Source organism: Pan troglodytes, chromosome 4, assembly GCF_028858775.2.
Source record: "Pan troglodytes isolate AG18354 chromosome 4, NHGRI_mPanTro3-v2.0_pri, whole genome shotgun sequence".
Lineage (NCBI taxonomy): Eukaryota > Metazoa > Chordata > Mammalia > Primates > Hominidae > Pan > Pan troglodytes.
This window is the reverse complement of record NC_072402.2, coordinates 138,759,452-138,772,876: the sequence shown is the minus strand read 5'-3', so window position 1 is coordinate 138,772,876 and position 13,425 is coordinate 138,759,452. Positions and strand designations below refer to the sequence as shown.

Sequence of the window (13,425 nt, the reverse complement as noted above, 5' to 3'; positions counted from 1 at the left end):
ATCAGGTAGGATTGGAATTTTCTTGGGAACTTGAAGTCTGAATAAAATTAGAGTGACAAAATTTTCACCTAAGGCAAAAATAAGAAAAATTGTGGCAAAATAATTTTTTATTAAATTGATACATTTTTTAAATTTAAAGGATGGTTTCTTTTATGAGATTGTTATCTTACCTTTTTTTTCTTTTTTCTTTTTTTCTTTTCTTTTTTTTTTTTTTTTTTTTTTTTTTGAGACAGAGTCTTGCTTTGTCGCCAGGCTGGGGTGCAGTGGCATGATCTCAGCTCACTGCAACCTCCACCTCCTGGGTTCAAGCAATTCTCCTGCCTCAGCCTCCCAAGTAGCTGGGACTACAGGCACATACCACCACACCCAGCTAATTTTTGTATTTTTAGTAGAGACATGGTTTCACCATGTTGGCCAGGATGGTCTCCATCTCTTGACCTTGTGATCCATCTGCCTCAGCCTCCCAAAGTACTGGTATTACAGGTGTGAGCCACCATGCCCAGCCTATCTTAACCATTTTTATATTAAAATGCCATTTCGTTTATGGAATAATGGTGGCGTGAAGTGGTAGATTTTATCTCATTTAATGTGAAAAAATAAAAAGTTGACAAATCTACATCTTCTGTCCATTGTGTATGTGTGTATATATGTATTCATGAACTTCACTGCTATTTGAATATCAAAGTCTTAAAATCATGAATCTACACCATTTTCTTTTCCTATCCTTGACATTAAGCCAGTTTCCATTGATTATGTTCACATCATTAAGTGTAATGAAACACAGTTAATACAGTAGCTTTTACTTAAGCATGTTTTATTAACTAATTATTGCTTACCCATAAAAATTAATTCTAGGCTGGGCATGGTGCTGTAATCCTAGCACTTTGGGAGGTCAAGGCAGGTGGATCACCTGAGATCAGGAGCTCGAGACCAGCCTGGCCAACATAGCGAAATGCCAACATGGCGAAGCCCCATCTCTACTAGAAACACAAAATTTAGCTGGGCGTGGTAATGTATACCTGTAGTCCCAGCTACTCAGGAGGCTGAGGCAGGAAGATCACTTGAACCCAGGAGACGGAGTTTGCAGTGAGCCGAGATCATGCCACTGTACTCCAGCCTGGGTGACAGAGCAAGACTTTGTCTCCAAAAAATAAATAAATAAATAAAAATTCTATCTCCTTTTTCATTTAAAGGAAATAGAAATTTCAGCATGCCTTCACCAATTGGAACACAAATACACTGGAACACTTATTCTATGTTTTGCGCAAGAAAACCTTTACTCTAAATCAGAATCATAACTCAATGTATGTAAAATATTTAATATTAAAAATAAAAGCAATTCATTGATATAGTGCATTTGCTTCATCTATTCTTTAACATTTTAACATTGAAGGCAGCCATAGGTTACACCAGTTCTGCCCTAAGCATCTCTAACATCTAAAAAATAACAGCACTAAATTTTAGTGTATTCCTGGCCAACAGGTAAACAGCCAGGTGGTGCCATTAGGTATCAGTCATTAAGTCCAAGAATGAAGTTTGTATCAATAAACATGATTTGGTATATTTAAGAAGTATTTTAAAAGATAATGCTCTACCCTTAAAATACCAAGAGGATGTATTCTAGTGAGTCTGAATTTACACACATTTTTATAAAATAAGGCATATAATTAAAGCCTCATTAAAGCACACTTTTTTTTTTTTTGAGATGAGGTTTCACTCTTTTGCCCAGGCTGGAGTGCAGAAGTGCAATCATAGCTTACTGCACCCCTGAACTCCTGGGCTTGAGCAATCCTCCTCCTTCAGGCTCCTGAGTAGCTGGGACTACAGGTATGAGCCACCATGCCCTTCTCTAAAGCAAACTTTTGACTTTCAAGGCACAGTTAGCAGTATTGGGAGAATCCCTGAAATATGTTAATGTTTTAACATTGGCTTATTTTAGAATGAGAGGGCTCAGAATAGCTTATGAAATCAAACAGTGGTGATCAAAGAGAAGCCTAAGTTGTCTCCCCACTCCATTTCATTTTATGAATGATTTACTAAAAATGCCACTTTTTCTCAGTTTGCATGTGTTAACTTCAGAATACTCAGAGAGGAAAATGGCTTACAATCAAATCTAGTACTACCTGAAAATGTGTCTTTCCTTAATGCCACTTAATTAGTATTAATGAACTTTTTAATTTTAATGTCTTTTTATTTTGTATTTGCTCTACAAACTACAAAATGGTTTACAATAAATGTTGTATACACTTAATGGCACAAAATAGTTTAGAGTGTTCTGTAACACTTATTAACTACAGCAGGCCTTATGTATTTATGTATTTATTTATTTATTTTTATGTTTTTGAGACAGCGTCTCACTCTGTTGCCCAGGCTGGAGTGCAGTGGCACAATCTCAGCTCACTGCAACCTCCACCTCCCAGGTTCAAGCGATTCTCCAGCCTCAGCCTCTTGAGTACCTGGGATTACAGGTGCGTGCCACCACGACTGACTAATTTTTGTATTTTTAGTAGAGATAGGGTTTTGCCATGTTAGCCAGGGTGATCTCAAACTCCTGACCTCAGGTGATCTGCCTCCCTCCGTCTCCCAGAGTGCTGAGATTACAGCCATGAGCCACGGTGCCCAGCCGTCATACTTTATTTTTTTCCTCACCCACCCTCCATTTCCCTTTTTTCAAATAGATTCTCTCTGGGACTGCAAGGATAGACATCTGGATATAAAAGAGGGAGATCTGAGACTTGCCTATGGCTCCAAACAATCAAGAAATCAAATCTGGCTGGGCATGGTGGCTTATGCCTGTAATCCCAGTGCTTTGGGAGGCCGAGGCGGGTGGATCACCTGAGGTCAGAAGTTCATGACCAGCCTGGCCAACATGGTGAAACCCTGTCTCTACTAAAAATACCAAAAAATTAGCTGGGCATGGTGGCGCATGCCTGTAATCCTAGCTACTCAGGAGGCTGAGGCAGGAGAATCGCTTGAACCCAGGAGGCAGAGGTTGCAGTGAGCCGAGATCGTGCCATTGCACTCCAGTCTGGGCAACAAGAGAAAAACTCCGTCTCAAAAAAAAAAAAAAAAAAAAAAAACTACATCTAATTTAATTTTGGAGAACATTCCTAAACTGAATCTCTTTATCCTTATGTCTGCCCTTATTCACATTTGCAAATAAGTGAAATCCTTTTCTTTCTCCACCCTTCCTCCCACCATGATTATTTGTGAAGATCACCATTTACCAGGCATTTCCATGATTATGATTATGAATGATTGCAGGCAAGGTATTGATCAAAGATAATCACTCATCAGGGACAAGAATTTAGAGATTCCTGAATAATAAACTATATCTCTGCTTGTCAAACCTAATCACTTCCCAATATATCAAAAAGAGAAGGTAGTTCTCTTCCCTATGCATGCATAACTTTCTACTGGAAAATAATTTAGAGGCAAATAAAAGGATCTCTCTATGGAACTAAGTATTTCCTGGGCCAGGACCAATGAACTTCTAAGGAAAATGTGAATAATGGCTTATTCATTACTTGCTAGCACAGAGATGGAAAAGCAGAAGTTCCTACCACATATGCATTTATAGAGGGTGACATTTCTTTAAACAGAATTCCAACTGGAGAAAGGGTTATAGATATATGATCTGGGGATCAGGATAACTGCTTTGTATTGAGTAAGCCTAGCCTCACTCTGGGTTTCCCATTTTCACCAAACTAAGTACTCTTATCTTTACTAAAGCTGCAATCTACTACCAGTTTTTGTTTTAATGAGGATGTAACATCTTTGCATACCAAGTATAAAATTTTGCTTCTCTTGTCTCACTGAGCCTGTAAATAGGAGCTACATATAGTCATCAGATACCTGGTCATGGCCCTCTAATCTCTGAGACTTATTCCTATCAGAATTTGGGGGCAAACTGGAGCCAGCCTCCATTTTTATCTCCCCAGTGGCATGAGGGAAAGGAAAGTTGGGCATAAAACGCTTAAGAAAGCGAAACTCACTATTACCAGTGCCAGTGGCTGAACACATTTCATATGGACAAGGCCGAGATAAGGATCCATTGCCTTGTCCTTGTACCAGGTTGTTAGAGAAATTACAGTCATCATAGAAATGCTCTTGAATTGTGAACTTTTCTCTATATTTAATCTTTTGGTAGACATGTATAATGAAGATCACTATGACAGAGAGGAGAAAGAGAAAGGAAAGGATGACCAGAGAAATGACCAAATATTTAGTGGATGGATTTACCTTTCTAGAATGCCTGGTTGGATCCTGGAACTGCAGGTAGGGCTCTGAAAAGCCATCTACCAGCAGGATGTTGAGTGAGACAGTAGTGGAAAGAGCTGGTTGGCCGTGATCCTGAACAAGAATGATCAATTTCTGCATCATGGGGTCTCTCTCAGATATCTGCCTTAATGTATGGATTTCTCCATTTTGTCTTTGAACAGAAAATAACCCAAGGTCAGTGGCCTTAAGTAGATGATATGAAAGCTAAGAATTCTGACCTGAGTCACCATCCACAGCCACCACTTTGGTCACTAGGTAGCCTGCCTCTGCAGACCTGGGCACCAGGTCATTGCAGGGCAAGGTGCCGTTCTGCAGTGGGTATAAGATCATTGGACGATTGTCATTGTCATCTAGGACAACCACTCTGACAGTAACTTGGCTACTCAGTGACAGGAAGCCCCCATCAGTTGCCTTTACCACAAATTGAAAATCTTGAATGGCCTCATAATCCATGGTTCTCAGCGCGTAGAGCTTCCCATTGTCTGAATTTATGGATATGTAAGCAAAGACTGAAAGATCTCCGTTTTTTGGAGGCAACAGAGAATATGTTATTTGGGCATTCTCACCCAAATCAAGATCCTCAGCATGGACTTTGCCAATAAAAACCGCAGGACTATTGTTTTCTCGAACAGTCAAGATATAGGAATCTTCCCGAAATATTGGAGGATTGTCATTAACGTCGGATATTAGCACCTCTATCATAGTCTCGGCGGACAAGCTAGGTGGTCCAGTATCCATGGCAACAAGGGTGATATTATAGCCTGAGACCTCCTCCCGATCCAAGCTTCTGTCAGTGACCAGTGAGTAAGAATTCCCAAATGTAGGTTTGATTACAAAGGGAAGGTCTTCTCTGAGGAAGCAGGTGACTTTTCCTCCCACTCGAATGTCCCGGTCTCTGATAGTGAAAAGGGCTACTACTGTCTGTGGTGGTGAGTCTTCAGGGAGTGGGCTGGACACAGAGGAGACCATCACTTCGGGAGGATTGTCATTCACATCCACCACTTCTACCAGGACTTTGCTGTGGGCAGAGAGGCCTCCACCATCTGTAGCTTGAATGTCAATGTCGTATGTTTCAATGGCTTCAAAATCGAGAGGGCCTCTTAGTCGAACCTCTCCATTTTGAGGGTCAATCTGAAACGTCTTGAGAATTGCTTCTGGGTTTTGAGCTAAAGAGTAAGTTATCGCTTTGTTGGTGCCCTCGTCTAGGTCCACGGCAGTCACCGTGGCCACCAAAGAGCCATTGGGGCTGTTCTCTGATACCTGGGCTCTGTACACCAGTCGCGAGAACTGGGGCACGTGGTCGTTGACATCCAGAACCACCACGTGGATGTGAGCTGTGCCAGACTTAGGCGGGGACCCGCCGTCCACCGCCGTAATTGTCAAGTTGACTTCAGGCTGCTTCTCTCGGTCCAGGGGTTTGTTCAGCACCAGCTCAGCATATTTAGGCCCGTGGCTGCGGAAGCGGGTGTGCAGGTGGAAATACCCATTGGCACTCAGGGTGTAGTTCTGGAGACCGTTAAGGCCCACGTCCAGATCCTGGGCGCTCTGCAGAGGAAAACGTGAACCCAAGGGGGTGCTCTCCGGAATCTTTAAAAGCGGCTCCTTGTTTAGGAAAACTGGGGCATTGTCATTGATATCAAATACCCTGACCTCGGCCCGGAAGGACTGCAGCGGCTCCACCAGGACTACTTCAAAGTGCAGAACACAAGGGTCGGCTTTGCCACAAAGTGACTCCCGATCCAGTTTCTCCTTCACAAACAAATCTCCCGTCTTGCGGTGGAGCCGGAAATGCATTTTGTTGCCCTCGGAAACCAGCCGCGCCCCGCGCGCAGCCAGCTTCCCTACCTCCAGTCCTAGGTCCTTAGCTACGTTGGCCACAAACGAGCCGCTCTCCATTTCCTCCGCCACTGAATAGCGGATAGTTGTCGCACCCCCCACAGATATGCACAGAAAAATGAGAAGAGATCCCACTTGCCTGTTTTGCAAAGATTTTCTGCGTGTACCCGCCATCAGTTCTCACAAGCGCGCTCTCTGCAATCAAAGCCAACTGTTGCGGATATACTTTCACTTTTCTGCAACAGGTTACTGCAACAGCAGCTCCTCGCTTCACTAGCCTCTAACTGCAGCACCACCAAAGGCTAGCCGAGCCCATTAAGCTGTTTTGCACTTGAAAGAAAATTTGCATTGAGCGACTCAACTCCCCAGTCTAGCGAATGTATTAATAGATATGTTCTCATTCCGGAGAGTTAGGTAGAGGTTGAAAGTTTGTTGCCAAAGCAACAACAGACTCACCTGTTAATTCCCTTTCAGGAAAAAAAGTCCTTGGGAATTGAGAAGCCAATGAGATTAGTCGTTCAAGCTGAAGTCATTCTATCTGCTAGCTGTCTGGAGCCACTGAAGCTGTGGGCGAACAGCAACAAGTTTAAGCTACATCTGCACACTCTGCGGTCCAGAGACCAAGAAAGAAGCACAAGGATCCTGCAGAGTCTTCCGAAGCCCAAGCCAAATATATGAGGCAGGGAGCTAGAGAATGTGGAGGAAGTGGTCAGTAGGAAAAGGAAAGGGAACAGACATTCTCCTTCAGAAACTTGAGGTCCAGTAAGTACACTGACAGGGGACTAAGCCAACTGACCTCTTGATTTGCACTACGCTATCATGCTACTTCTACGTATTCGCTCCGCCCCCCTCCAAATATCTGTATACACGTGCACAAAAGGAGCAGCTGGCTTGTCACTTATGATTATAATGGCAATAGTATTTATTGGATATGATTTCCATGTACTGAGACTATGACAAGTGATGTACATGCATTATTTAATTTAATACTTGCAACAACTATATGGAGTAGACATTATTAAAAAAAAAAAGAAAAAGAAAGTGAGATGGGAGAGGTTATGTCAAGGTCCCCTACCTAGCAAATGTTAGAAATAAAACTCAATTTAATTTTGTCTGACTCCGAAGTCTATGCTCTTAATCAGTACACTACTCTGCTTCCCAGATAATATAATGAATAAATCAAATGAAGATAAATATTTGGTTTTGGATTTTAAAGCAAATAAAATAAGATTGCTTACACATATTGAAAATGACCTAATAGAAATATAGGAGATATTTGTTGAGAGTTTCCTTTATGATCATAGGATAGTAGAATGTTTAATAAGACATTTCAGAAAGATGAGAACCAGTCTCCTTCTCACCCATCCTCCACTTTAAAAAAAAAAAAAAAAACAGATGAAGAAACTAAGGCCCGAAGTGATGAAGTCACTTGCCCAATTCATACAGCTACTCATGGCAGTGTAAGAACTAGAACTTGTCTTCTAATGCTGTCTCATGCTCATTACCTAAAACATTTGATTTCTCATTTGTGCTCAATACTTTATGTCCCAGGTGCTATAAAATTATGGCCACTTAACGGAAATCTAGCTATATTTTCCAATAGGAAAAAAAGAATGAAAGTAGAAAGTGTACAGAACATTAATTACATCCTGACATGAGGGAATTAATGAATCTCTCAATCTCTGTCAGTTATTTTAACACTTGGCTTAATTGTGCATCCTTAAACAGTTTAGTTTTGCCTCTTTTGAAAACTATATATCTTACTTATGAGTAGAAATAAAACAAAACTATATATCAAGTAAAGTGTACAGTAGGTAATCCTTTGAATTTTGTTTCTTTCCCTCATTTTTTAGCTCAATGTAAGATTGGTGTTATCTTTAGCTCTAGTTCATTTATTTCCATTACCGTATAAAATACCAATATATTGTCAATGTCCTTTAGCTAGAGACCATCAGACACACACCTGTAGTTGAACAAAGTTATATTTACTGACTTATTATAACAAGGGAAGCTGTACACCATAGAGAGTCATGGAGCATCTCAGTGAAAGGGTGTTAGAAAGAACATATATTTGGTCTTGTGTTAGATGATTTGGGGGAGGTTTGAAGCAGAGTGCTCTGGATTGGATGTCATCATAAGTGGAGTTAATTCTATGATGAGTATATTGATAATTCTTATGTAGAAGGTGAGAGGAAAGGGGTGAGGCTAACTCTGTGATTGGTAAGTAAGCTGTAGTGACTAATATTAGCCAGGACAGAAAGATATTTGGGCATTTTTGTGGATTGGACAATACTCTTTTTTGTCTGTATTTAGACACACTTATGGTGTGCTCTCATTTTCCTCTTGCTCCATCATAGTCATGGTATGGCCTTGTCTGATACTGGTGTCCTATGAAATAATTTTTTGTTCAACAGAAGATCACTATGTCCTAGCTGTGAGTGTCAGGCCAGCTCCTAGCTCTCGTGGACTGCTTTTGTCTTTTTCAGTATGAATGCAGCAAAATGCATTTACCTATTTTATTATTCTGCTGCTCATAGTATATCATTGTATGTGTCACTTTGTGCACATGTATACACATATTTTGGGGGGAATATATACATAGAAGTAGCATTGATATCATAGGATATGTTCTTTTCAGCTTTACGTGATGTCACCAAACTGCTTTCTAAGAAGCTGTACTGGCTGGGCGTGGTGGCTCACGCCTGTAATCCCAACATTTTGAGAGGCTGAGGCAGACCAATTATGAGGTCAGGAGTTCAAGATGAGCCTGACCAACATGGTGAAACCCCGTCTCTACTGAAAATACAAAAATTAGCCAGGCATGGTTGTGCGTGCCTGTTATCCCAGCTACTCAAGAGGCTGAGGCAGGAGAATCACTTCAACCCAGGAGGTGGAGGTTGCAGTGAGCAGAGATCGCGCCATTGCACTCCAGCCTGAGCCACAGAGTGAGACGCCATCTCAAAAAAAAAAAAAGTTGTACTGATTTACATTCTCATCAGCAGTGCAACTTCTAGTTGCTCAAATTATTTCCAACACTTAGAATTACTAGTCTTTTAAAATTTTGACCATTCTGGTGAGTGACTGTGTTTACATTTCATTGATTAATTTGCATTTCTCATTAATTATTGATGAAGTAGACACTATTTAATATATTTGTAGTCATTGGAATATCATTTTTTGGGAAGTTTTTGTTCAGTTCTCTTGCCTTTTTTTAACATTGCATTGTTTACCTTTTTTCTATTAATTTCTATTACTTCTTTATGTTCTATGAGTCCTGAATATATTAAAAAAGATGTTTATGCTTAGTCAATATACATAAACAGAGAATAGCCTTGAGCAATTTCGATAGAAAAAAAAAATGGAGTATACTACCCACTAATGTTATTTAGCATCATCAAAAAGGCTATTGGGGAGGTTTTTTTTTAAAGGAAATATTTATTTAGTGATTCACAAATTATGCAGAAGCTTCTGACGTCCTAGGAAGTCTTAATACAATCAATTTCAAAATAATTCATCAAAAAAATTGTAAGTTAACAAATACATTCTTGGCTGGGTGTGGTGGCTCATGCTTGTGATCCTAGTACTTTAGGAGGCTGAGGCAGGAAGATCACTTGAGGCCAGGAGTTTGAGACCAGCCTGGGTAACATAGCAAGACCCTTGTCTCTACATACATACATACATAAATAAGGCATGGTGACAAAGCCTGTAGTCCCAGTTACTTGAGGGGAGAGCATTGCTTGAGGTCAGGAACTTGAGGTTACAGTGAGCTATGACTGTACCACTGCACTCCAGCCTGGGTGACAGAGTCAGTATCTGTCTCAAAACAAAAAAAATTCTTATGAGGTGAAGTTTAAACAATGCTGCTTTTCTTTTTTTATTTTCTTTTTTTGTTAGTTTATTTTTAACTGACAGATAAAATTAATCATAGACAACATAGTATTTTGTAGCATATTTATATTGTAGAATGACTAAATTCAGCTAATTAACATATATATTACCTCACGTAGTTATTATTTTTGTGGTGAGAATACTTACCATCCATGTCTTGGCATTTTTCAAGAATATGGTACATTGTTATTAACTATAGCCACCATGTTGAATAATAGATCTTTTGAACTTATTTCTCCTAACTGAAATTTTGTATCCTTTTGGCTCTCCAACCTCTCCTTCCTCATCCCAGCCCCTGGCAACCACCATTCTACTCTCTAGTTCTATGAGGTCAACTTTTTAAGATTCCACGTATAAATGAGGTCACACCATTATGAAAAACAATATAGAAGGTCCTCAAAAAATTAAAAATAGATCTACCATAGAATCCAGCAATCCCACTACTGGGGATATTTTCAAAGGAAATGAAATCAGTATGTTGAAGAGATATCAGCACTCCCATATTCATTGCAATATTACTCACAATAGCTGAGATATGGAATCAGCCTAAGTGCCCATCGGTGGGTAAATGAATAAAGAAAATGTAGTATATGTACATAATGGAATATTATTCAGCCTTCACAAAGAAGGAAATCCTGCAATTTGTCACAACATGGATGAACATGAAGGACGTTATGTTAAGTGAAATAAGCCAGGCACAGAAATGCTGCTTTTCAATTCAGTTCCTCTGAATCTTAATCTGTTTGGTTAGCCCCAGGCGATTTATTAATATCTGCTAGGTGGAATTAAAATCCAAAATATTTTCTTTTTCCTTGGAAAATGTTAGGACCTTTAAACATGGTGGCAGTTTTTTTTTTTTTTTAAGCCTGTATACTTTCTGGTGAAGGTAGAATTGGGAACCCACAGACTAAATCTACAGCGTCGTAGCTTGTAAAGTCAGGATCAAAACCTACATGTTGGGAAGAGGGACAATCCGCAGTTAGTAGGATATCATGAAGTTTTGGGAGAACAAAAATTCATTTCAAAACTGTATCTTAGTACTAACTTTTAAACTTCAAAAATCTTATTTCGAAATATTTCAGAGTTTTGGAAGAGTTACAAGAGTGTTTGTAATCACTTATGACTTACCCATTGGCTTACCTTAACTAAACTTTAATAAGGCTTCTCTTCTCCCCACAGGTCCCTGAACTTTAGCTGGCCCCAAAACTTGAGCAAGCTCTAAAAAGCAGAACATCTCCCACTTAACAGTTTATTCTGAGAACTGGCCAACCACAGGAGGGAAAATCATATCTCCAGTTAAAGTGCCCTGATCATGCCATCTGCTCATCTTACCCCCTTCGCCCTGCTCCCACACAAAGTTCCTGCTAGCCCTGTTTACATCTTCTTTTTTAAACTCTATTTTTAGACATTTGAAGATTTCCGTGGTCAGAGGGTCTGTAATAGTCTTTTTTGAATAAAGCTGCTCCTTACCTAAATCCAGATTTGTTTTCATTGAATATAATAATAAATGACCATATTACTTTCACCTAGATTTATCAATTTTGCTACATTTGTACACTTTCTTTTTCATATTTATCTATTACTATATTATGTAATACATTATAATATATATGCACATACATTATTCAAAAATAGTTATCTCTTCCTCAGTTTTTATGGGAGATGTATACCTCTTCACTCCAATGGTGCTGAGTTTAGCTGCATGATATGCTTTGACTTTACATTGGGTTCACTATACTTCCCTACCTCTTGACTTTGGAGTTGGCCATATGAGTTATTTTGGCCCTCAATGGGACGTTAAGAGTGTTGTGGGTTGAATTTGTCCCCCAGAAAGATATGTTGAAATCCTAACCACTGGTCCTTGTGAATGTGACCTTATTTGGAAACAGAGTCTTAGCAAATGTAATCAAATTAAAATGAAGTCAAACTTGATTAGGGTGGGCCCCAAATCCAGTGACTGATGTCCTTATAAGGAGAGAGATTTTGGAGACTCATGGACACACATAGGGAAGAAGGCAACATGATGACAGGGACAGATGTTGGACTGATGCTGCTACAAGGATTGTCCACAACCACCAGAAACTTCGTAGAGTCAAGGAAGGATCTTCCTCTATGCCTTCAGGGGGAGTGGAACCCTGCTGACTTCTTGATTTTGGACGTCTAGCCTCCACAACTGCAGGAGAATAAAATTCCACTGTTTTAAGCTGCTCAATTTGTAGTCATTTCTTGTGGAAGCCCTAAGGAAACTAATACACAGAGTGAAGCAAGTTGTGCTTGCATAATTGGGCTTGTCCTTTTGCTCTTCTGCTACTTTCATAAGAACATTCTCTGGATAGCCTATTGATAAAAGAGTGATGAAAGACACGTGGAACAGTACTGGACACAACCTACATATTGAAGCGGAGCATGGCTGATCTCAGCCTAAATCTTCTGACCCCAAGATGCATCAATGGGAATCAATGTTCTTTGAGCTACTAATCTTTGAAGTATTTTGTTGCACTACATTCTATGACAATAGCTAACCTATGTAATATGTAAACATTTTATTTTGCCATAGTTAGCTGTAGACATTATGATATCATTCCTAAATATCTCAACAGGTACCTCTTACAAACAGGGACAGTATCCTTCATAACCTCAATACAAATTATCACACTCAGGAAGTTTAACATGAATACAGTGCTATTATCTAATACATACTTCATATTCTAATTTCCCCAGTTGTTCCAAGTATGTTCTTTGTGCTGGTTTTTTTTTTTAATGTAGGATACAATCAAGGATTGCACATTGATTTTAGTTGTTATGTTTCTCTAGTTTAAACTGAAACAGGGAAAACATTTTTATGATGCTGTTTTTTAATGACACTAACTTCTTTTTCATGACACCGCTGTTTTTATTTAGTTAGTTATTTATTAAAAAAACTTTTATTGTAGGTTCAGGGGTACATGTGCCATTTTATTATATGGGTAAACTCATGTCATAGGGGTTTGTTGTACAGATTATTTCATCATTCAGGTACTAAGCCTGGTACCCAATAGTTATTTTCTCTCATCCTCTCTCTCTTCCCACCCTCTACCCTCAAGTAGGCTCCAGTCTCTATTGTTTTCCTTCTTTAAGTCCATGAGTTCTCATCATTTAGCTCCCACTTACACATGAGAACATGCAGTATTTGGTTTTCTGTTCCTACATTAGTTTGCTAGAGATAATAGCATCCAGCTCCATCCATGTTGCCATAAAAGACGTGATCTGGTTCTTCTTTATAGCTGCATAGTAGTCCATGGTGTATATGTACCACATTTTCTTTATTCAATCTGTTATTGATGGGCATTTAGGTTGATTCCATGTCTTTGCTATTGTGAATAGTGCTGCAATGAACATTTGTGTGCATGTGTCTGTATGGTAAAATGATGTATATTTCTT

The 13,425-nt window shown here is 39.5% G+C and overlaps 1 protein-coding gene and 1 long non-coding RNA gene across 2 annotated transcripts; one reads left to right on the top strand and one right to left on the bottom strand.

The window, feature by feature from the left end:
* Positions 1-3,834: 3,834 nt before the first annotated feature.
* Positions 3,835-6,368, bottom strand: PCDHB1 (protocadherin beta 1). Its single transcript, NM_001024133.2, is given in 1 exon segment — positions 3,835-6,368. A coding segment is annotated over 1 exon segment (2,457 nt). The 5' UTR covers positions 6,292-6,368.
* On the top strand, positions 5,213-11,532 carry LOC134809982 (uncharacterized). The gene is made up of 2 exons (XR_010157022.1): positions 5,213-6,879; positions 11,185-11,532. It is a non-coding gene; the product is annotated as an uncharacterized LOC134809982 (long non-coding RNA).
* The last annotated feature ends 1,893 nt before the right edge of the window (positions 11,533-13,425 follow it).